Source organism: Brassica napus, chromosome C7 (assembly GCF_020379485.1).
Source record: "Brassica napus cultivar Da-Ae chromosome C7, Da-Ae, whole genome shotgun sequence".
Taxonomy (NCBI): Eukaryota; Viridiplantae; Streptophyta; class Magnoliopsida; order Brassicales; family Brassicaceae; genus Brassica; species Brassica napus.
The window spans coordinates 14,990,209-15,013,538 of NC_063450.1; the positions used below are offsets into that span (position 1 = coordinate 14,990,209).

The window sequence follows — 23,330 nt, forward strand, 5'->3', positions numbered from 1 at the left end:
CCTCAATAGATGCCACAATGGGTCTGTGATCTGAACCAATCATCCCCAGATATTCAACATGGGAATAAGGAAACATGTTATGCCACTCAGTATTTCCTAATGCCCGATCTAATCGACATTTAACCACTTGTTTGTGTCTTCTGCCACTCCATGACAAAGTATTGCCTAAACTTAGGAATTCCAATAAGCCACAGTTCTCTATCATATTATTAAAAGACAAAAAGTATCTGCGTGCCGTACCGCCCCTCCTTCTTTCTCATGATTCCCCGTAATCTCATTTAGATCACCAATAATAAACCATGGTTCATCGTGGACAATACCAATTCGTGTTACTCTTTCCCAAACATGATTCCTCAAACTTTGATTGGGCTCCCCATAGATAAAAGATATAAATATCCGCTTTCCTTCATATTCTATCTCTGTGTCTATAATTCGATTGTTGGAAGAAATAATGTTAACCTTATAAGATGAGTCATAGAACAGAGCTAAACCACCACTTCTACCTATAGGATCTACCGTGTGTAGATGGCTATATCCAAAATGAAACTGAACTGATTGTACAAAATCAAACTTTTGCTTTGTCTCTGAGAGAAAAATAAATGCATGTTTATATTTTGACCAAGTGTCTCTTAGATAGCTAAAAGTCCAATGGCTACCTAATCCTCGACAATTCCAACTTAATATTTTCATAAACCACAATAAAAACTAACACAATGGAGACGCTCGTCTTGCAAGAGATGCAAAAATTGGATCCTTACAAATATGGTAACCAACGAAAACCTTATGGGAGCTTAGAGGCCGACAAGCAACGTCCGTATGAGTGCTTTTGAACAAACCATGTAAATCCCAGAACCATATAGTCCCGTCAAAACAATCCGATAGCAATAAGTCTTGTATCCATAATAAAACCAATCTGTTAAGCCAAAACCAAGCTCCAAAATAGATCTCCAAAATGATATTTCGACACAAGTCAAACCATTTAATATTACGTACGTACTCATACCATATTGTATAAACTCCCCCGTATTCTAAACCACATAACAACCTGACCTTATTTAAGAACATTTGTACATATATATGTTCTCCACCCAACCAACATAAACAAATATCACTTAGGAATAAATAAACTAAAATATAATAGAATTTCCAAATTATTTGAAACCAGAAAAACTGAAGAAACCCAAATCCCGTATAAGGCACCATATAGTAATAATTCAAAATGAATATCTCCTGCATCAAACCAGTAAACCACATAGCCTCGACGACACCCCAATCTTGTGGTAAACCTTGAGCTAGGATACTGCTAGAACACAAACCAGACATGCCATAATACAATGGAAAGCCACACTCCAACTCCATTAACAAAACCTTTGTGAATCCAACTCCAACACCCGAATCGATATAATAAAAAAGACAATGACATTTATTAAAACCATCTGGCCACTTACAAACTATCAAGAGATCACCATATCTCTGATTCAACCAAGCAATACCATAGACACAGATAGACATATAATTAAAACCGCTAGGACCTGACTCGATTCTAAGGGATTTCATAGACGAATCCAACATTATTCAAAGACTCAAAAAAAATAGCTTATTCAACCCCTTACACTGCTGAATTCTTTGCCTTTGGAGGGGCCTTCTTGATACCTTTGTCGCCTTGCTTCGCTGCTACCTTTGCAGAAGCTTCTTACGTGGTGAAACAAAAGACTGGCCTCCACGTTTCTTGGATCCCCCCGTCGCAGCAGGCTCAAGCATTGGTCCCTTCTTCCTGATACCTTTCTCTTCGTCACCCTCCCCCGCAATCTGCTTATCTGTCTCAACCTGATCAGTCTCTTGCGCCGTTTGATCACCAACCCTTTGATCCTCAGCAGCCAGTTCCTCCTCCATGAAATCCATGATCTCACCTTGCTCCCAATCATCTTGATCATCTCCTTCCTCCAACAGAAGCTCCGAGTCAGAGAGGAGTACACCATCGACCATCATATTTGTCTCATCCAGAGCCTGAGAATGTAAAGACCGTTCTTCAGAAAGTTTTGTCTCTTCCTCAACTTCTCCTTTTTTCTGCACCACCGGAATTTCCTGCATAGCCGGAGTGTTTCCCACCGCCACAACGTCTTGATCTGTGGTCACTATCTGAATAGTTGGAGCTGGTTCTTCAAACAGCAATGTCTTCCGAACCTTGGAGGAAGATGCTCCAGTGCCATCTGATCCCACCTTGTTGACAGTACCCGCCACAGGAGACCTCCTAATGCCTTTAAAGGCATCAAGCATGAGCTTATTTGGGTCCTGTAGAAGTTGATCCCCTTCATCATTTCGCAATTGCTGTTGCTGAGGGCCCCTGGACTGCATACCTATCCTCCTATCACCATAACCTGTGTACCTTCCTTGGTAAGAAGCGCCATCACCATAACCCCTTGGATGCTTTCCTTTGTACGGATGGAAAGAGCCCTCCTGTCTATAGGCGCCTTGCGACTCTCGAACAATACCTTTACCCTTATCACCACCTCGCCCGGCCTGAGAACGATTGTAATGCGCCTCTCTCCGCTCACCAAGCTGTTTGGTATCGTTGGCAACAACAGCTTTGTAACTCGTGGCTCCTGCTTCATCACCATCAGAGCCCCCAACCATAAAGCTTTCAATGTCTTCTTTGGCCAGAGCTGGACATCGAGATTGCTCATGAGTGAGCATATAACACTCTCTAAGAAGCCAAACAGCTTTTCATACCTAAGAGCCACCGTAACTTCCACCCCTTCCTCAAAATCCGGAGAGGGAGATCCAACACTCTGACCCAAAAAGTTATCTTGGAGGGGTAATTTGGTTCCAAAACCGGCTTCCACCTAACCAACGAGACCATCCAAGAGTCGAAATGAAACGGCTCCATCTTAAGAACTTCCACAATATCTTCCTCCAGATCAAATGCGAACTGGAAACGCCCCAATCCAAGATCAGTACCAACCACTCGACCTTCCACGTTCCAGATCCTTAGGAGCATGAATAAAAGGATCTTCATGTCCTGTTTTTGAGGGTTCATGCATCGCCCAATGAGGGTTTTGGAAAAGCTCGCAATGAGTTCCGAATTATCAAACCTTGGAACCGTAACCCGTAGACCTGACTTAACCACTTCACCTTTCTTTCCTCCTGACTTGACAATCCATTGACTTTGAGACATAGTTGAACCTAGATCAATGAGTTTTAAAAGAGTTTTTAGAATAGCAATAGAAGAAATGAAAATTGGTATGGAAAACCTTATGTGTAGTATCCCTATATATAGGAAAACGATTAAAGCCGTGATATTTATTCTCCAATCAAATCCACGATACCAAATCAAGATATGATTATCAATCCAAACCCGGAAATTTTGAAAATCAATTCCTATTTCCTTATTACCCTCAATACCAAGAACATAAAATATTTGATGGGACCTCAATGGGATTTGGAGAGTGATACTAATCAGAGAAATTATATCTCTATTCCATAATCATGTTTCCTTATCGAGCCCAATACTAAATTCACCTATCAAAACCATAAGAAAATTGGTAACATACCAAATCCGAAGCTGAGGAACATATCGAAATTGCCGATCCTAACGATTTCGTAAACGATTCTGAATAACCTCGAGATCCTCGTTTTCCACCTCAAGTCTTGGAGAAACATTATCATAATATCTAATCTGACCAGATCCGCCCAAAAATTGATCCTCCAGAATCACTATGGCCTACAAGATCTCCACCCCCATCAAATCTGAGAGTGAGAAGATCCCAAAATCCAATATCACCCCGCAGAGAAACCGACGAGATTTCATCGAAATGCTGAAATCACCATTGTTTTCGCCGTCGCCGTATTTGAACGAAAATAAATCATTAGGATAGAGTTAATTTATTCCATATTATATTTTGGTGTGATCCATTAGAGATGTAGACTGGTTTAGTTCCATGGACAATCCACATATTTATAGCTCTAATAATTATTTGTTTTCTTTTAAAAATCAGCTAGAAAGAAAAAAAAAGAATAAATTCATCTAAAGAATAAATTTTTGATTTCCGAGTAAATAGGAAACTGTTTTTTTTTTTAAACAAATATATAAAAGGGTTTAAAAAAAAAGGAAATTGTATATTTGTTTGTATAAATATAAACATGTGTACATCGAACGGATTTTATCTGATTTCCGACAAATAATTCCTATACAAATCTGGCGATGTCTTTGTGATTTGGTCTAATCCCCAAGAAGAAGTCTTTGCGGTTGTGTTTGATTTCCCACAAATCCAGGTCTTTTGTGGTTGAATCCATTATTATCCGAGTCGAATTTAGGGTTTTTGGGCGACCATGAAACGCAAGGAGCGAGAGGAGGAGAGGTTGTGTAGGAGCCGAAGTAAGATAGGTCCGATTGCAGTTGATCTGAAGACTGCTAGAGTGACTAGATTGCCTGCGAGGTCGACCCACCAAGAAGCACTCCCTCAATCCATGAAACGCAAGAAGGAGGCGGATGGTAATGAGACAAGCCCAAGTAGTAAGTTCGATTCGCTCCCTTTCGATCTAAAGATGGCTATAGTGAGTAGAATGGATGCCAAGTCTCTTATGAAGTTCCGATGCGTGTCAAAAATTTGGTCTTCCATCATCCGAAGCAGAGGGTTCATCGATTCCTTCTTCTCTATGTCCTCAAAGCAATCGCCCCGGTTTATAGTCGCTCTGGGTAACGGTTTATGCAATGAGCCTGAAGAGAAGCTCACCTTCTTCTTCTCGTTTGGTGAGTCTTGTTCTTCTTCTTCTTTGGTACCAAACTTGGAGATGGCAATACCAGTGGGACTGAGTTCCATCAGAGAGTCTTTCGCTTCTCTCCATGGCTTTCTCACCGTTGACGTTCATGGTGGCTTGATGGTATGCAACCCTAGCACGGAGCAGGTCATTAAGTTGCACAGTTCCACCAGATTCGTGGGATACGATCCGATTGAAGGTCAACATAAGGCATTGTTTGTTGAATCGAGAGATCATCGTTCTTCTGTTCATCGTCATCTAGACCACAAGGTGTTAACATTGGGAGGAGGATCATGGAGACACATTGAGGGTACCCCTGGACCTTATGAAGCGATATCAGTGGGAGTATGCGTCAATGGTGTCATCTACTATGGTGCTCGTAACTCAGCCGATTTTAGGAATCCAGTTATGGTGTGTTTTGATGTTAGAACTGAGAAACTAAGTTTTATCCAAGCACATGCACCTCTCGTTAAATGGGGTAAGTATTCCATATTTATAGATTACAATGGGAAGCTAGCTTCTATTGTGAGATACCCTTATGATCGTTTCAATAGTTTTGATTTATGGATATTAGAAGACCCCGAGAAACATGAATGGTCAAAGCAACATTGTGTGTTTCCCTCCTCCGTGTGGGATTCTGTTTGGGGCTTGGAAATGTCTTTTCCAGGAACCAACAAGGATGGGGAGATCATTATGGCTCCAACCAGCTTGTCACCTGAGTTTGGACCCTTTTACATTTTTTACTACAATGTTAAAACACAAAACGTTAGAAGAGTTAGGCTCCTAGGCATTGGAGACAATAAAGAGTTTAGACGCTCTTATGGATTCTTAAAGCAGCGTGATTGTTTTGTCCGTATCGCACCTCAACATGTACACAGTATTGCCTCTCTCTGAGAAAGGATCCAAATAAAAGTTTAAAGGTTTCAACAGGGGATGTATCAATAAAATTCAAGAGAGCATGGCAAGCTATGGTTGTTTTTGTTTTTATTTGCAATTTGCAATTTGTTATCTTATATATACATGACTGCAGATTTTGCGTTTCTGTAGTTGCCTGATCTGCTCGTTATTTTTGTTCTTGTTCGAATTCATATTTGATTGATTTCCGGTGTTATTACTTTGGAGATATTATTGTTTGTTTGTATAACCTTTTCTCTTTACTATATCATAACCCATAAAATGATTTGTCTTCGAGAAATGATTTATTTATTTGTTTAACACTTTGGAAGACGAGCAAAATGAGCTTCCTCTTTTTGTGAGTTCGAGAGTTTGTCGCAAACTAAGTTCCTACAGTGAAACTGAATGGTAAACATGAGAAATTATGATTTTTATCTTCCTACTTTTCTCACGTCGAGTAAAATAGACAGACTCTTGTCCATTTCCTTTTTCTTCTAGAACGATTGCTTTCTGGTATTGTCACAACATTTTCTCATTCGAAAATGTCAACTGTGAAGATTCTCGGTATCATAATTATCCCAAAAGCCCTCTCTCCTCTTCCTGCTTGTCAATGGGTTTAAAGAGTTAAACTAAACTACTACACTATTGTAAAACTGTTCTTTTTAACAACTTATTCAAATATTAAAACTACACTCAACAACAACCAAGTTAAATTTAGTCAATTTAAAAGCAGTCAACATGTTGGAAAACGTCGTCCTACCCTTAGCATTTAGGTTTAAACTCAAAAATTTGAGACAAGGTGAGCTGGGCCAGCCTCAACAACGAGCCCAAACGAATCAAGTGAAGACCCTCTATTGAAAAGGGTTTGTCGTTAGTAAAAAGAAACATATTCTTGTCCATTTCCTTTTTCTTCTAGAAGGATTGCTTTCTGGTATTGTCACTAGAGTTAAACTAAACTACCACACTATTGTAAAACTGTTCCTTTTAACAACTTATTCAAACAGGAAAAAGACAAAACAAAACAAAAATGGAAAAAAAAAATGAAACCAAAAGAAAGGATATTAACGAGACGCTCAACAACAATCAAGTTAAATTTAGCCAATTTAAAAGCAGTTCGATATAAACATGTTGGAAAACGTCGTCATACTCTTAGCATTTAGGTTTAAACTCAAAAATTTGAGACAAGGTGAGCTGGGCCAACTTCAACAACAAGACCAAATGAATCAAGTGAAGACCCTCTTCCCCTCTATTGAAAAGGGTTTGTTGTTCGTCTGTTACACACATACAAAAGTGGTTGTTCACAAAGCTGAGAGCCAAGGTGTTCGAGCTAGAGAAGTTCCTCGTGGGATCTAAAGAGAACATAAACAACAAGAAAGATTACAAAGTGATACGCCCTAAATCAGGAAGGATCACTTTAGTTGGGTGTTGGATACGATCCGAGAAGGCAATGGCACTTCTGGAACTGAGATGGATTGAAAGGATCGTCAAGAGATGCATAATGGCTCTTGATATACCCACGATCTAAGGCTAACCACCTAAGAACGAATGTACTGTGTTGGCTAACCACCAAACGACACACAAAGATGATTGGCTGACCACCAAATCAACAAGCCGGTTCAAACCGATGAACTAGCTAAGAACTCTCTCTCTCACTCAGAGAAAAGAAGAACCGAAAATAAACAACCAAAATGAACTGATTTTATTCATCAAAGGGACTACATATTTATAGTGTTTTGTAGTCAAAGACAATTAAAGAAAATGTGGGAAAACAATGCATAGAAAATACAATTTTGACTAGATCTAGTCAAGGCACGGAAAATGGAGAAGACTAGATCTGGTCAAGGCACGGAAAATGGAGAAGACTAGATCTGGTCAAGGCACGGAAAATGGAGAAGGCTAGATATGGTCAAGGCACGAAAAATGGAGAAGACTAGTCAAGATGTTCAGGTTCATCCCAACCAGATGTATGCACGGGGTAACGATAAGGACGCTTGCAGGACTGTCCAGATGGTCTGCCGGAGGAGAATGCATGTCCGTCTTCGGTTTCTTCACGACCCAAGCTAAGTCTGGCTCGACTGTGGGTCTTAGAATATTGAGTTGGTCGGGGAAGACGGGCTGTGGTTCGGTCGTCTGGACGTGGTTCCAGCCGAAGCTCCAGTCGGGACGCACGCAGGACGGCTCGGTCAGTGTGTCCGGTACGGTCGGATGAACGAACCTCGGTCAAATTGTTTAGAACGTCCTGATCTCCATGCTGGTTGGCTCCAATGGACTGATCCACGAACCGGGGCACATCATTCCCTTCCTCTTCAAAAAAGATTTGTCCTCAAATCTGAAACATTAAAAGGAAAAGGATTATAAGCAAAAGAACCATAATCAACACAATGCTCACCTTGAGTTTGGTCCGGTTTTTGAATTGGCAAAGGCTCTTCCTTTTCTGGCTTGGTTTCAAAGTTCTCATTCTCCAAAATCACCAACGGTTTTTGCTTTTGACACTTGTTAGCATAATGATCGATCCTATGGCATTTGAAGCACCTGGTGGAATGAGCTTTGCTTGTGGGTTTCACACCTTTGCTTTTATCAAAAGAAATCTCATTAGTTTTCAAATCAGAATTTGAAAGATAAGAAGACTTACATTGATGTTTTGTTGCTGAAGAAGTGTTGGTGTTTCCCTTCCTTTTGAGTTGTCGGATAGCATGAATTGCCTTATGCAACATCTTCTCCAAACTAGCATAAGTTTGAAGCTCGTTTTGATCAAGCACTACACGGTTGCTTCTCTTGGCTTTGGTGAAGGGACGATCACCACTTCTGACCCACTTCTCATCATTGGACCTGTTTTGTCTCTTCCTTTGTTTCTGCACAAAATCAAATTCATTAGAAGCAAACTGTCAATTATCAAAAATCAATTGCTTCTTTTCAACAACTGTTTTAAAAGGAAAGTAGACATCATTTTGTAGTGGTTTTGATTTCTTGAGAAGTCCAAACATCCCGAAACACTTAACAAAGTCAGCAAATAAAAATCCTCACACTCTCAAAGTGTTTCGCTCACGATTTTTAGATGGTCACTCAGAGTTCTTTCACTAGTTCAAAGGATAATAGGCAGTCAAAATTCAGCAATAAAAACCCAAACAAACTTTTGTGAGAAAAAGAAAAGATAAGGTAAGATGAAGAGATTTTTTTTTTTTTAATATGGATCCGCCTTAACTGTCCTAAGGCTGGGTTTCTCTTCAGCCAGCAGGGTTTTTCTTCCACCACTCCGTCTGGATTTCTCTTCAGAAGTGATTCAAGCCAAAACTTTTTATTTTTTTTATCAATTTTTTTTTATAATAGGCGATCATAAGGGAGTAAAGGAACAGCCCGGATCCAAAAAGAAATAAGAAAAGAAAATGATGAAGAGATGAGAAGATGAAAGATGAAAGAAAACAAACCAGCCAAAGTGGCTCTGATACCAACTTGATAGAACCAAAATCGGGAAGGATCACTTTAACTGGGTGTTGGATATGATCCGAGAAGGCAAACGACACTTCTGGAACTGAGATGGATTGAAAGGATCGTCAAGAGATGCGGAATGACTCTTGATATACCCACGATCTAAGGCTAACCACCTAAGAACGAATGTAGTGTGTTGGTTAACCACCAAACGACACACAAAGATGATTGGTTGACCACCAAATCAACAAGCCAGTTCAAACCGATGAACTAGCTAAGAACTCTCTCTCTCACTCAGAGAAAAGAAGAATAAAAAAATAAACAACCAAAAATGAACTGATTTTATTCATCAAAGGGACTACATATTTATAGTGTTTTGTAGTCAAAGACAATTAAAGAAAATATGGGAAAACAATGCATAGAAAATACAATTTTGACTAGATCTAGTCAAAGCACGGAAAATGGAGAAGACTAGATCTGGTCAAGGCACGGAAAATGGAGAAGACTAGATCTGGTTAAGGCACGGAAAATGGAGAATGCTAGATCTGGTCAAGACACGGAAAATGGAGAAGACTAGTCAAGATGTCCAGGTTCATCCCAACCAGATGTATGCACGGGGTAACGATAAGGACGCTTGCAGGACTGTCCGGATGGTCTGCCGGAGGAGAATGCATGTCCGTCTTCGGTTTCTTCACGACCCAAGCTAAGTCTGGCTCGACTGTGGGTCTTAGAATGTCGAGTTGGTCGGGGAAGACGGGCTGTGGTTCGGTCGTCTGGACGTGGTTCCAGCCGAAGCTCCAATCGGGACGCACGCAGGACGGCTCGGTCAGTGTGTCCGGTACGGTCGGATGAACGAACCTCGGTCAAATTGTTTAGAACGTCCCGATCTCCATGCTGCTTGGCTCCAATGGACTGATCCACAAACCGGGGCACATCACAAAGGGTTCTAAGAGGAGCTCGAGGATCCATGTTTCTTTCCTCCGCGAAAAGAAAGTTCATCTTCTCTGGTGCTTTATTCCTCGATGTTCGTCTTCTTCTCCATATCAGTTTGCTTCCAAGACTAGCAAAGACTACAATATTGTGAATTTATTCCTTTTAACAACTATTAAGGTTAAACCTCCCCTATGGACGGGTACACAAATATACAAATAGTTTGAAATATATTTAAAATTCTAAGTTCTTTTTAGCTAAAAATAAATTATCTTTATATTTTTATTACGTCAAATTTGTAGGAAAATTAGAAAAAAGAGACACTTTCAAATTAGGTTTGTCCCAATAAGACTTGTGGAAGATTATTTAGGTAAATAGGATTTATATTTTCTTTAATACCATTATACCCTTCAATTAACCAAATCAATCTTAATATTTCGTAATTGATTTAAGTTTTTATGAAAAAGAAAAAGAAAGTAAAAACAGAAAGTAAAAAAAAAAATCCACAAAAGAGGTAAAATACCATGTTCGAAAACTCGCCGCCTAGAGCATGAAACTCGCCTGAAAAATGCTCCACATCCACCAAGTGTGGCGATTTGACGTTGTTTGGTGAAATAATAGGTGAAAAAATAAAAAAGTTCATCATTTTGTATATTAGAAGCTCAAAATCACATATTTGATTGTAGATCTAATGTATTTCAATCAATACCCGTATGACAAGGAGAAGAAACGAAGAAATCGTCAAAAATAAATGAAAAATTGCTCTCAGATTTGCTACTATGAATTTATTCCTTTTAACAACTATTAGGATTAAGCCTACAATAAGGTAGAAGCACAAATATACAAATAATTTAAATATATTTAAAATATTTAATTCATTTTAGCTAAAAATTCAATTATTTTTATATTTTTATCATGTCAAATTTTTTTATTTGTTTTACAAATCATAAACTTAGCTAAAAAGAATCTAATTATTTTACACATCAAATTACAAATTATAAAATATAATTTTTTCCAAGTTTGTTCTAATTTATTTCTAACAAAATGTAACCTCAACTTTTTTTTTATCAAAAAAACATCTAACTAATAGTTGTGGCCTTAATCTAAATCTAATGTTAAATTTTCAAAATTACCCTTCACTTTTATACATAGTCACACACAAAAACTAAAAGGGTATTATCGTAAACTAAACTTGTCATCATCTCCATCATCTGCCTTTGTCGTGGAAACTCATTCTTTGTTAACTCGAAAAATCATTTTTTCTCCAAAAGAATCATTTTCTCTTCTCTTATGTGTTTGCCTGTTGAAATTTTCCGCAAAAAAAATCTCTTTCACACAATCAGATTTTGAATTGTGAACTATGTGATAAAAGGGTCTTTCTGATTGATTTAGAGACTTAAGGGTAAAGAAATATTGGTGCAGAGAAGAGATGTGAGTTGGTGAAGAGTTTGGAAGTCGTTTCAAGCGGTTTCGACACATAGTTTTCTCTTCTCCTTCATTCTTCTTCTCGCTCTCAAGCTTGATATGTTCTTTCTAAATCATGATGGTCAGTTTTTTTGCTTTCTTTTTCGTAATTGCTGCCTTGACTTCTCTTTTGTATGGCTAAATGTAACATCCCTAATTGTGATATATGAAAATGCTTAAGAGAATTGATTTGGCTACCTGTGTTACCAAAGTTGACTTACCTTTTCCGGAGCACATCCTGAAAGAACTCCAGAGTTAAGCGTGCTTGAGCTGTAGTAGTGGAAATATGGGTGACCTATCGGAAAGTGATTCGCGATAGCGTGCGAGTGAGGCCAAAACATGGAAAAAGGTCGGGTGGTGATTGCAGGGTCAGTAAACAATGATTTCGAGCTTTGGAAAATTAACGAACCGATTGCTGGAACGGGATGAGGCCCACGGGCCGAGAGAGCGGGTGTGGATGGCCCATTAGCTGTGGGCGGTCGGGGCTTTATAAGTGGTATCAGAGCTGGTTAGCCATCTCGGTTCTGACCCGAGAGGCGTCTTGAGACCTGTCGTGGGGCGCAACGAGGACGTTGCGTTCTTTGAGAGGGGGTGAATTGTAACATCCCGAGTTGTGATATATAGAAAGGCTTAAGAGAATTGATTTGGCTACCTATGTCACCAAAGTTGACTTACCTTTTCCGTCACACATCCGTTTAGAACTCCGGAGTTAAGCGTGTTTGGGCTGGAGTAGTGGAAGGATGGGTGACCTATCGAGAAATGATTCGCGATAGTGTGCGAGTGAGTCCAAAGCACGGAGAAAGGTCGGGTGGTGATTGCAGGGTCAGTAAACAATGATTTCGAGCCTTGAAAAATTAACGGACCGATCGCTGGAACGGGATAGGGCCCACGGGCCGAGAGAGCGGGTGTGGATGGCCCATTAGCTGTGGGCGGTCAAGACGTTATACTAGAGTTGGGATAATTGTCTGAATCAGTTGATAGGTTTCTCTGATATTGAGTTTTGACTAAAATTTGGGTACAAACTATAAATATTGGATCTTTGTGCATTTAGCAATGTCTAAAATAGAAGCCTTTATCATCCTTTGGTTCTGTTTTTTTTTTGTAGATTTAATTTACACATGTGCGGCTGTTTCTAACTGAAAGAAGAGGGGTTTGCTGGTTTTTCCATAATCGTGATGTGATTTCCAGTGGTAGATTTTCGGTACCTGCTCCATCTATGACATGTTTTGTGGTTATCATTGTTGCTCTTTGTTAGCATCATGTTGTTTTCTAACTTTTAAAGTTCTGATTTGTGGTAGTGGGCTCCTTTTCATTCTGTTATGGCAAGGCCACTGCTTGTTGCTTTTGAGATCCGGTTTTGTGTACATCTTGAAGATCAATATGAAATACTCTTTAACTTGTGATATTAATCGCGGACGTGTTTATGGCTGGTGTGTTTTATTACGATAGATTTGGTTGTGTCCATGACTCCTTGTGTTGCAGTTGTTTATGATATATTTGGTTGTGTCTTACCGTTGCTTGCATTCGGGTAGCGATTTTGGGAGTGGGCTTGGTTTCTTAGTTATTGTTCAATAATACTTACTTACCATCATTCCAAAAATTTGCAACCCGCTATGTTTTCTTTTCTTTTTGTTCTTAGGGAAAAATGATTCTTGTTCATTTGTGTGATGAGCTGAAATGGCTGAAAACAATCATGTGCATAGTACTATTCCCATATATTTTTTCTTGCCAATCTCTCCATCTTACAGGTTTGGAAACAAACAATCATGTGCATGGTACTATTCCCATATTTCTTGCCAATCTCTCCATCTTAGTGGTTTGGAAACAATATATTTTTATCCTGAGAAGAACTAGGAACATGTCATGTTACATGTTAGAAGATGTGTCAATGCATGTAGTGTTTCGTGTACTAGTTCTGAAGTTATACATAAACTAGTATATGAAGTCATACAGGAAGCTGAGCTGTGCGGCGAGTGCTGAAATATATAAATGGTCAACATGGGCTCGACTTATACAAGCCAAGATGTGGCCGTTGGGTTGTATAATCATGTTATGTAGTTTATTTAAGATGGAGAAAAACTACCTTATTCTTATGAGAAGAAAAAGAAAAGATTGCTTGGAGATCCTATAATTAGGGTTTAGCAATCAACATAAATACCAGGAGGCCGTCAAAGAAAAAGACACACGCCAAGGGTATTCTTGACAGAGGCACACATGTGTGAAGCGTCGTCCCACCAGACAAATGGTGAGTTGTTTGAACGGGAAACGGTGATAAAGAAGATGTGGGTTTAACAAAATCGTCTTATTAATGGTGGGTGAGAATGTTCAGTCGGTTACAAAGGAAATGAGAAGAATGAGACAGAAAGAAAGCCGGTGGCTCGAAGAGCTACCGAAAAAGTACAAATAACGGCGAGATGAAGCAGAGGTGAAAACCCTAATCTAGCCGCCAAGTGTTAGTCAAGAGTTTCAGATCCTTCTCTCGTTGCTTCCCCTTTCCTTTATATATCGTCCTGATGCTTCATCCTTGACCTAGCTTATGCCGTCTCGATGGGCCTCCCCTGCTGGGCCGAAAGGCCCGTATGCATCCGAGCAGCCACCGAGCCGAGTACTCTATAGTCGACGATGATCGACTAAAAGTACTCTAGGCACAAGCCGAGAGGCCTGACCTCTTGAGCCGACTAACCGAGCCATTGCTTTATCTAATCCAGGCCAGGCCTTCTATTCTTTGGGCCTTGTGGGGTGGTTAAATCCATCCCCTACAGTAAGTCCCCCCCCCCCCCCAGTCCATCAGTGAGCGAAGCGTTGTCTAGCTCATGATGGATTTTGGAGTTTGAGGGTTTGAAGGAATAGAAGACCTGTCGGAAGGTTAGAGAGGTTGGTCGATGAGTCGCGCTGCGTCGTTTCTCTCGGAAATAGCAGATGAGGTTATATCGCTTCTTTTGGTTGTTATGTCGCAGGAAGGGTTCTGGGGGGGTTCTCGCTTGAGGTCATTGAGTCGCGGATACCCGGGTTTTAGCTGACATGTCTTGATTAACCGTTGGTCTAATCCGATTTAAGATGGCCGGTGGTTAATTAAGACGAGAAGCCGAACCGTCGCGAGGGTCAACTGGGTTTTTTGGGAGAGTTTCGAGGCCCATTTAGGCCCGAATAGACCTAATGATGACGCCTCGAGTTCCCCTCTCTCTTTTCCTTATAAATACGCAGATCCCCACTCATTTCTTCAAGTTTTCTCCGCGATCAAAGGTATTTTCTTTCTCCTTCCCTTATCTCTCTAAGTGTTATAGCATTCGTTCGAAGCGTTCTTCGCCATTCCGCTCCACAATGTCGTCAGATCAGGGGTTATCGAGGCAGCAGAAAGGGAAGGCAGTTGCGGCGGCATCAAATCCGGCAAGGAATCCTGATGGAGATCGCGTCGGGGATCTCGAGTTGACTCACCATGCGGCGATGATGGATACAGCGAATTTATCTCGCTCTCAGAGGCTTTTAGTCGCGGATGCGACGAGGCTTGCAAGAGAGGGAGGCGAGAACATCATTGTGAGCGACGTGAGGGAATGCGCGAGAGATGAGCAGAGCGGGGCGATGCCCATTGATACGGTGACGTTAAGAAATCGCTCCGCGGGGGGCGGTACTTCAGGAGACGACATTCCCGAAGTCGAGTTGCTCCCGACTACCTTTTATCCCGAAGGAATCTACGAGGAGCTTACCCAACTCCATCCCGACTTGTTGCGCCCTGCTTTCTTGGCCGGTTAAGATTGGGAAGACGTAGAAGAGACGAAGTCAACCCCAGGGAGTGTGAAGAGGGTTCTTCGGGCTGCGAACGCTGTCGGCGTGACTTTTCTTATACCTACGAAGGCGCAGAGGCCCTGGTCTCCTCCGATCGAGTATCAGACGGTGTACGAGTCCTACTTCCAAGAGGACACTCGTTGCTGGTTCCCCATCCTGCGACTGATCACTGCTTACGCCAGGCGTCGAGACCTTGCGATCAGTCAGCTACTGAATGGCTTGCTGCGACTAGCAGTCACTTTATCGGTTTTGGCAGAGCAGATTGATATGCCGATGAGCGTCATATCGTTTGAGGAGATGACCTCGATAACTGACATGAAGGACGAAACTTACTCGGTGAAGATGCGACCAAACTGCAACGTGTCCGCCGGTCACCCGAATAAGACGCAGAACTGGCAGCGTTCATATTTCTTCCTCAAGTCTGACGACTCGGCTTTCGAGGAGCCTCCTCAAGAAGATTATCGGGTTCTTTGGAACCGTTCTTGTGGTAGAATATCCTGTCGCGAACTACATACGACTTGTCGATTCTAACCATTCATTTTTTTCTCGCTTTGTATGCAGTTGGCCATCCTACCTCTCCAGTCTATCCCGAAGATTTCCTGAAGAGCGTTCGTGCCGTCGCTTTGCTCTGAGTCTATCGCTGGTCCGAGATTACTGTCAAGAAGATTCGTGAACTTAAGGATCGGATCACTCGAAGTACGTTCTCTCGCCGCTTTAGGTTATTTCTTTTAGTCGCAAGATTACTTATCACGCCTTGATCCTTTGTCTTGTATTTTCAGGAGAGTGGAGGTCAGATCTTCCAAGCATTCCTCCTACTCGCAGCAAGCGGCTAAACATCTTTCCGAAGGATATTCAGAAGCGAATTTCTAAGGCAAAGAGGATGGGCACTCTTCCCGATTTGAGTGCGATGATAGCTGCCCACTTGGGGCTGACTAGCGGGGAAGGACCTTCGACGACGGTTCCTCGCGCCGATGAGGTTCTCCCTTCCGGTACCAGAGGTGTGGGGAAGGGCAAGAAGAGGAAGAGAGGTGGCTCGGGGGTCGAGAGGAGCGCTGAGGAGACGAGTGACGTCCCTCCTTCTGGTGAACCCCAGAAGAAGAAGAAGAAGAAGAAGAAGAAGACGAAGGAGAGGTCTGTCGGCGATCAGTCGGAGAATGTTGACGAGCCGACTGAACAAGAGGAGGGGGATGTTGAAGAAGAAGAACTTCAGCCCGAAGAGGAGATTTCCGAGGCTGAGGTCTCGGGAGAAAGGAACGACGAGGAAGGAGCTAGCGAAGGGGGGGAGTTCGAGACTTCTCTTAACGCCGCCCGTCCAGACGGTTCTGAAGAGGACAGGGAGGGATCGCCACTTCTGATAAGAAGGTGCAATGACGAAGTTGGTGACGAAGCGCGGTCTCCTGCTTTGGCGTCTCCTTGCGAGAGAACTCCGGTTCCCATCGGGGAAGATCCCGTCCAGATCGGTACTTCTTCCCGCGGCACCGCCGTCTTAAGGAGGGTGCCCGGAGCCAACTTCCCCGACAAGGTCGACTTTCATTACGAGGGACCGACCCCCTTAGTGTACATCCCAGAGAAATGCGTAGAGTTTCTGTGCCAACTAAGAGGGAGGGCAAAGCCTCTACCCGCCGTGAAGGACCTTATTTTCGGGAGTGAATACGAGGAAGCTGCGAGGGCCAAGTTGCTGGTAAACGGCTCGGTCCCTCTTATTTTATTTGTTTCATTCCTTAGCTTTTAGTTTCTTACAATTTTCGTTGTGTCGCATGTCCAGGGGGATAGCACGATGAACATCGTGATTGAAAAGTATGACACTGCCCTGAAAGGAACTTTGGACGAACTCGAGCTGGCTAAGAAGGAGTTCGCTAAAAAGGAGGAGGCTTCTACTCGTCAGCTAAATGAGTCGAGGGCTGATCTCGAGAAGCTCAGTGGGATGGTAGGTCGAATCATTGCTCGAAGAAATGAGCTTAAAAACGAGTTGGAGGCATCCCGAGGAGTCATCCATGAGCAGGAGCGGAAGAATGCTGAGCTTGAGAGCGAGAGGGTTTCGCTCGCCGCGACTCACGAGAGAGAGATGCGATGCCTTAGAGATCCAGAGTTCTGGAGGTGACGAGGGAAAGGGGAATAGTCGAGGCTGAGATGGCTGCTAAAGCTAATCGTCGCTTTGCTAAGATTCGTTCCCGAGAGGAACGACGAGGTCCTTATGACGCGGCCCGGTTGCTCCATAGTCAAGCCTTCGGGACTAGGAAGTGCCTTGAGGTCTTGAAGGGGGCTGGGAATGAGATCCTCAAGCCACTATTGAGATGTTCGCTGAGCACGAAAGAAGATATGAGCAGGAGGCTGCAAAGCTTAAGGTGGGCGAGATACCCGAGGTAGATCTCAAGCTTTCCCCTCTCGTGTTGGAATCTCAGTTCGTGGACGCTCGGATCTTGGCGGGTCTCGATCCGTATGGTTCCAATGCCGGCTTAATCGACCCAGAGACTGTGGTGAATCTCTGTGCTCCGTCTACTCGTCTGATCGATCCGATCGGAGAACAAGGTGAAGATCCGACACCTCCTGTCGAGAACCCTTCGACTGCTCCGGAGGAAGAAGCACTTAGTCAGGGAACTCGAGTTTCTGGAAGTAACGCTCCCGTCTTCATGCTCTCGGACACTTCGTCTGAGGGTCGCGACACGCCGAGACAATGAGGAAACTGGTGAGACACCGGAAGAAGCCGGTCCAGAGGTTCTCCCGAGGCCTAATGAAGCACATGTCTCTCCAGCTGCTCGTGAATCTAGCGTCAGGGCTTCGGAGCTCTCCGCCCTTAACGACCGTGAAAGCGATTGAGAGAACTAGCTTCTCTTGTATGTTGTTTCCTTTAAGTCCCGGAGGATGTGTGTTGTTGTTTAAAACTTTGGCCCTTTGAGGCTTTTATCTTGTTGTCTTTTCCTTTTTGAATTTTCGACTCTTTGACTTTGAATCATATCTACTTGATATCTTTATTGTATTTCTATCAAATCGCCGACTTTGTCTCGGGCTTAGGTATATTTTAATTTTGGACGAGTCCGTTGTCTCGATATTGTATACGTCTATCAAATGCATGATTACTCAAGATTTGAAGTGACATTGTTCTATTAGTACAAACGTTATCGAGATGTCGGATTGCTGTCGTATTAAGCTCGTTATGACTTTGTCTCGGTCGTTCTCCTCGACTCGCGATCATTCGCTACTTGAGTTTCGTCATTCATTATGAGTTCTTGACGCTGACGGTTCCAAGTCGATCCTAACGTAATTTCTAAGCGTTCGGTTGGCCAGACCTTGCTTAGTAAATTATAGGATGAGTTGGAGTCATTGTCTCGGTCGTATTGGTTCGGGTCACAATACAGTCGATTCCCGTGAACACGTGTCTGATCAGGACATATCCAATGTGGGATGCGAGTGTCAGTACATTTGTTCGAGAAGCCGGGGCATGCTCGTGTAGGCATCGCTTAAGTGATTATCTGTTATGAAGATCAACTCCTCGGGAGGGAGTTTATTTATTTTTTTTTATATTTCGGCTGGACCCTTTTCTTTAGGCTGCCTACGTACCCCTTTGCGGGGATCAAGCCATTCGTAGTTCTTATTTTCTGAGTAAAAGTGGCCTTAGAGGCGCATTTACTCAGGTTTTTTTTTTTTTTTTTAACGGGCGAGAGAACGTGACTGTTGGTCGTTCTTTCACCGTTTCGAGGAGCGAGTAAAAGTGGCTTTAGAGGCGCATTTACTCGGTACGACGTTCATTTGCTTAGGAGTGAAACAGGTGGAGGTGTTTGGAGTTCCAAGCTCGCGGTATTGCTTCGCCTGTTGAAGTCTCGAGGCGGTCTACTCCTGGTTTGATGACTTCGACTATCTTGTAGGGTCCTTCCCAGTTGGCTCCGAGCTTGCCGGCATTCCACTCCTTAGTATTTTCGAATACCTTTCTCAAGACAAGGTTACCCATTTCAAGAGGACGCGATTTGACCTTTTTGTTGTAGTAGCTCTCGATCTGATGCTGGTAGTTCTGGATGCGAAGTAGTGCCTGGTCGCGCTTTTCCTCGATGTCGTCGAGTGCGTCGAGCAGCATGTCGCGGTTGAGTTTGACGTTTTGTGGTATTCGCGATCGGCGCAGACTTGTCACATTTACCTCTGCAGGAGCCATTGCCTCGACGCCGTAAGCCATCGAGAAGGGTGTAGCCTTCGTCGCTCCGCGAGTGATTGTCACATGACACCGTCTAGTTCATCTGCCCAGCAACCTTTTTTCAAGTCGAGTCGTTTCTTCAGACCGTCGATAATGGTCTTGTTCGTTGACTCGGCTTGGCCGTTACTTTGCGGGTTTCTCGGAGTCGACATGTTGAGTCGAATTCGCTATCTGTGGCAGAATCCTTTGAAATGATGCGAGATGAATTGCGAACCATTGTCTGTGATGATCTCATATGGGAGTCCATGTCGGCAGACTATATTCTTCCAGACGAAGTTTTGCACTTCCTTGTCGGTGATGCTGGCGTAAGCTTCTGCTTCGACCCACTTGGTGAAGTAGTCCGTGGGGACCAGGATGAACTTCTTTTGCCGAGATGCCGGCATCGAACTGATGATATCCATTCCCCATCGCATGAATCGGTATGGAGCAGTTAGGGTGTGAAGGAACTCCGTCGGGCTATGTATGGTGGAGGCGTGACGCTGGCATTTGTCGCATTTGCACACGTATGTCTCGCAGTCAGCGTTCATGGTTGGCCACTAGAATCCGAGATTCTTTACTTTTAGTGCGAGAGCTCGTCCGCCCGAGTGATTGCCTGCTGCTCCTTCGTGAGTTTCGCCCATGACAAGTCTCGTTTCTTCGCTGGCGATACACTTGAGTAGTACGTTTGTCGCGGTCCATCGGTGTAGCTCTCCGTCCATGACGATGTAGTGTGCACTGCGTCGCTTTAGTCGTTGCGCATCCCATTTTTCGGCGGGCAGTAGGCCTTCAGCAAGATAATCCACGAGTTCTCTGCGCCAATCTGTTGACTGATCGGCTTGCGTGGGGAGCTGCGCTTCGTCGATGTCCATCGCTTCACTGATTGCTGCTGCAATCGCAATCTGCTCTGCTTGCGTGTCGATGCTCGGTTTCTCGATTTTGTGGATTGGGATTGTCCTCTTGACTTGATCGTGCAGCTTGCTACCTAGGGCGGCGAGGGCGTCGGCACAGACATTTTCTCCCCGAGGAACCTTCGTGAGTTCGAAGAACTCGAAGTCTCGCGTGAGATCTTGGACGAGTTTGAGGTAAGCATCCATTCTCTCGTTTTGGACGTCGTAATCGCCGAGGTACTGGCTTACGACGAGTTGAGAGTTGCAGTAAGCGCTGATTCTTTTGGCTTTTACTGCCTTGGCGAGACGGAGTCCGGCGATAAGGGATTCGTACTCAACTTCGTTGTTCGACGCTGCAAAGCCAAAGCTGAATGATTGCCTGATGAGTTCTCCTGTCGGTGACTGCAGTTGTACTCCAGCTCCGGTGTTAACTCGATCAAGAAGTCGGCGAGGACCTGTGACTTTGCTGCTGTGCGATTCTTGTACAATATGTCGTTTTCACTCAGCTCCATCGGCCACTTAGTCAACCGTCCCGATTGGTTAGTGTTCTGCATAACCGTTCGGAGCGGTTGATTAGACAGTACTTCGATCGTGTGCGACTGAAAGTAGGGTCGCAGTTTTCTGGCCGAGGTGACGACAGTTAAGGCCATCTTTTCGAGTTTTGGGTATCTCGTCTCCGGCTCGGTCATTCTTTTACTTGTGTAAAATATTGGTTTTTGCTCTCCCCGATCTTCTTGAATGAGTACGCTGCTGACGGCGGAAGATGTGACGGCTATGTAGAGAGACAATGTGTCGCCGGCTTCCGGCTTCGATAGTACTGGGGGGTTGTGAGGTAGTGCTTGAGTTGGTTGAACGCCTCCTCGCATTTTTCGTCCCAGACGAACCTCTTGTTTCCCCTTAGTAGTTCGTAGAAGGGGAGACACTTATCGGTTGATCGCGAGATGAACCTGTTGAGAGCTGCTATACGTCCGGTTAGTCGTTGTACTTCACGGCTGTTCTTCGGGCTGGGAAGGTCGAGGATCGCCGAGATTTTTTTGGGATTAGCTTCGATCCCTCGCTGAGTGACAATGTAGCCGAGGAATTAACCCGAGGTGACACCAAAGGTACACTTCATCCCGTAGTCGTTCAAGATCTTGAAGCAGTCGCGTAAGTTGTTTAGATGATCGTCGGCTTTGAGCGATTTGACTAACATGTCGTCGATATACACCTCCATGGTGTTGCCGAGCTGATCAGCGAACATTCGGTTGACGAGTCGTTGATAAGTCGCCCCGGCGTTCTTTAGCCCGAAGGGCATCACCTTGTAGCAATAGGTCCCTCTGTCCGTGATGAATGCTGTTTTCTCGCGATCGTCGGGATGCATCAAGATCTGGTTGTATCCCGAGAAATCATCCATGAAGGTTAGGAGTTCGTTACCAGCAGTTGACTCGACGAGGCGATCGATGTGAGGAAGTGGGTAACTGTCCTTTGGGCATGCCTTGTTGAGGTCCGTGAAATCGACGCATATGCGCCATTTGCCGTTTTTCTTCTTGACGACAATCGGATTAGCCAGCCACTCGGGATACCGGACTTCGGTAATGAAACCCGCATCGAGAAGCCTATCAACTTCTTCGTTTACAGCTTTAGATCGTTCTGGCCCGAGTTTTCGTCGCTTCTGTCGGATGGGTTTGAATGTCGGATCGACATGCAGTTCGTGAGAGGTAACTGCGGGGTCGATTCCCTTCATGTCGGAGGTCTTCCAGGCAAACGTCGAAGAGTTCTCTTTGATGAAAGAGATGATCCTTGAAAAAATATCGTCGGACAAGTAGACGCCAACTCGGATAATTTTTTATGGATCGGACTCGTCGATTGCGACTTCACGAACTTCCTCCTTCTGGGGATAGATCTTGTGGATCGGTTTACCAACGGAGTTAACAAGGGAAGTTTGTTGTTGCATCTTGACAGTAGCGATCAGCAGTTCTCTCGCGGCTTGTTGGTCTCCGCGGATCGTCTGCGTTTTGCCATCTTTTCTGGGAAACTTGACGCATTGATGGTAAGTCAAAGGAACGGCTTTCATGGAATGCTGCCATGGTTTTTCGAGTATGGCGTTATAGGGTGCTTTTGCGCGGATGACGGAGAACTTGATGGTGCGGGTTATACCACCTGTGTATACCGGAAGACGAATTGTCCCGATCATTTGCTCTGAGGCTCCATTGAAGCCGGTGAGCGTGCAAGAGGAAGGTTTCATATCTCTTAAATCAACGCCCATCTTGTCGAGTGTGTCGCGGAAGATGAGATCGACCGAGCTACCGGTATCGATAAGGACTTTTGTGACTAAGCATTCGCCGATATCAAGGTCGACGAGAAGAGGATCGTTATGGGGCATGTGGACGCCCTTTGTCTCGAGCGCCGAAAAAGTGATCTGGTGATCATTTTCGACTGGAGGGGGCCATTTCTGAGAGGTGGTTGCTCGACGTTTGTAATCTTTGACGGCCCGAACCGAGTCTCCGCAAGGTGGTGATCCGCCCATTATGACGTTAATGTGCGGGGCTCGGTTAGCCCGCACTGATTCGAGCTGCTTCCTCAATTCGTTAGTTGTGTTCTCAAATTCGGGGGTTTCTGTGGGCTGGTTCTTCTTTGATTCGAGACGTCGTCGCAGATCGGACCCTTTCGAACGGTTGAGCTGTACTCGCAGATCGTCGGTTTTTGAATTGAGCTGGTCACAAAGGTCGCCAATTTGACCGACTCTCTGGGCGTTGCATTTTGAGATGGTCGCACGGAGGTCGGCGGTTCTTGTATTTTCGTTTGTGGCGCTCTTTCGCTTTAAAAGAGTGCGCAGGTCTCCGCCTGTTGCGGAGGGAGCGAGAGGTTGCTTGTCCTTACTGTTCAGTTTATCGCGCAGATCTGGTTGCGCTGTCGGGACGTCGTCTTCAGAGGAGTCACAAGGTTGAGAGAGTATGACTTCCACTCGTCGCCGGCGACGCGGGTGTTCGTCTTCTGATGAATCGTCGGCAGGGCCGACGTTGTTGATGGGAGCGCGCTCAGGGCTT

The 23,330-nt window shown here is 44.0% G+C and overlaps 2 protein-coding genes across 2 annotated transcripts; both read left to right on the forward strand.

Moving 5' to 3' along the window:
- Window positions 1-4,137: 4,137 nt before the first annotated feature.
- On the forward strand, window positions 4,138-5,899 carry LOC106375699 (putative F-box protein At1g32660). Its single transcript, XM_013815676.3, has one exon. It carries the CDS (start codon window positions 4,330-4,332, stop codon window positions 5,650-5,652), a length of 1,323 nt encoding a protein of 440 aa, XP_013671130.2. The 5' UTR covers window positions 4,138-4,329; the 3' UTR covers window positions 5,653-5,899.
- Window positions 5,900-14,793: 8,894 nt separating this feature from the next.
- LOC106373011 (meiosis-specific protein ASY2-like) lies at window positions 14,794-17,356 on the forward strand. The gene is made up of 4 exons (XM_013813251.1): window positions 14,794-15,097; window positions 15,224-15,742; window positions 16,035-16,936; window positions 17,021-17,356. The coding sequence occupies exons 1-4, from the start codon at window positions 14,794-14,796 to the stop codon at window positions 17,354-17,356; spliced, it is 2,061 nt and encodes a 686-aa protein (XP_013668705.1).
- The last annotated feature ends 5,974 nt before the right edge of the window (window positions 17,357-23,330 follow it).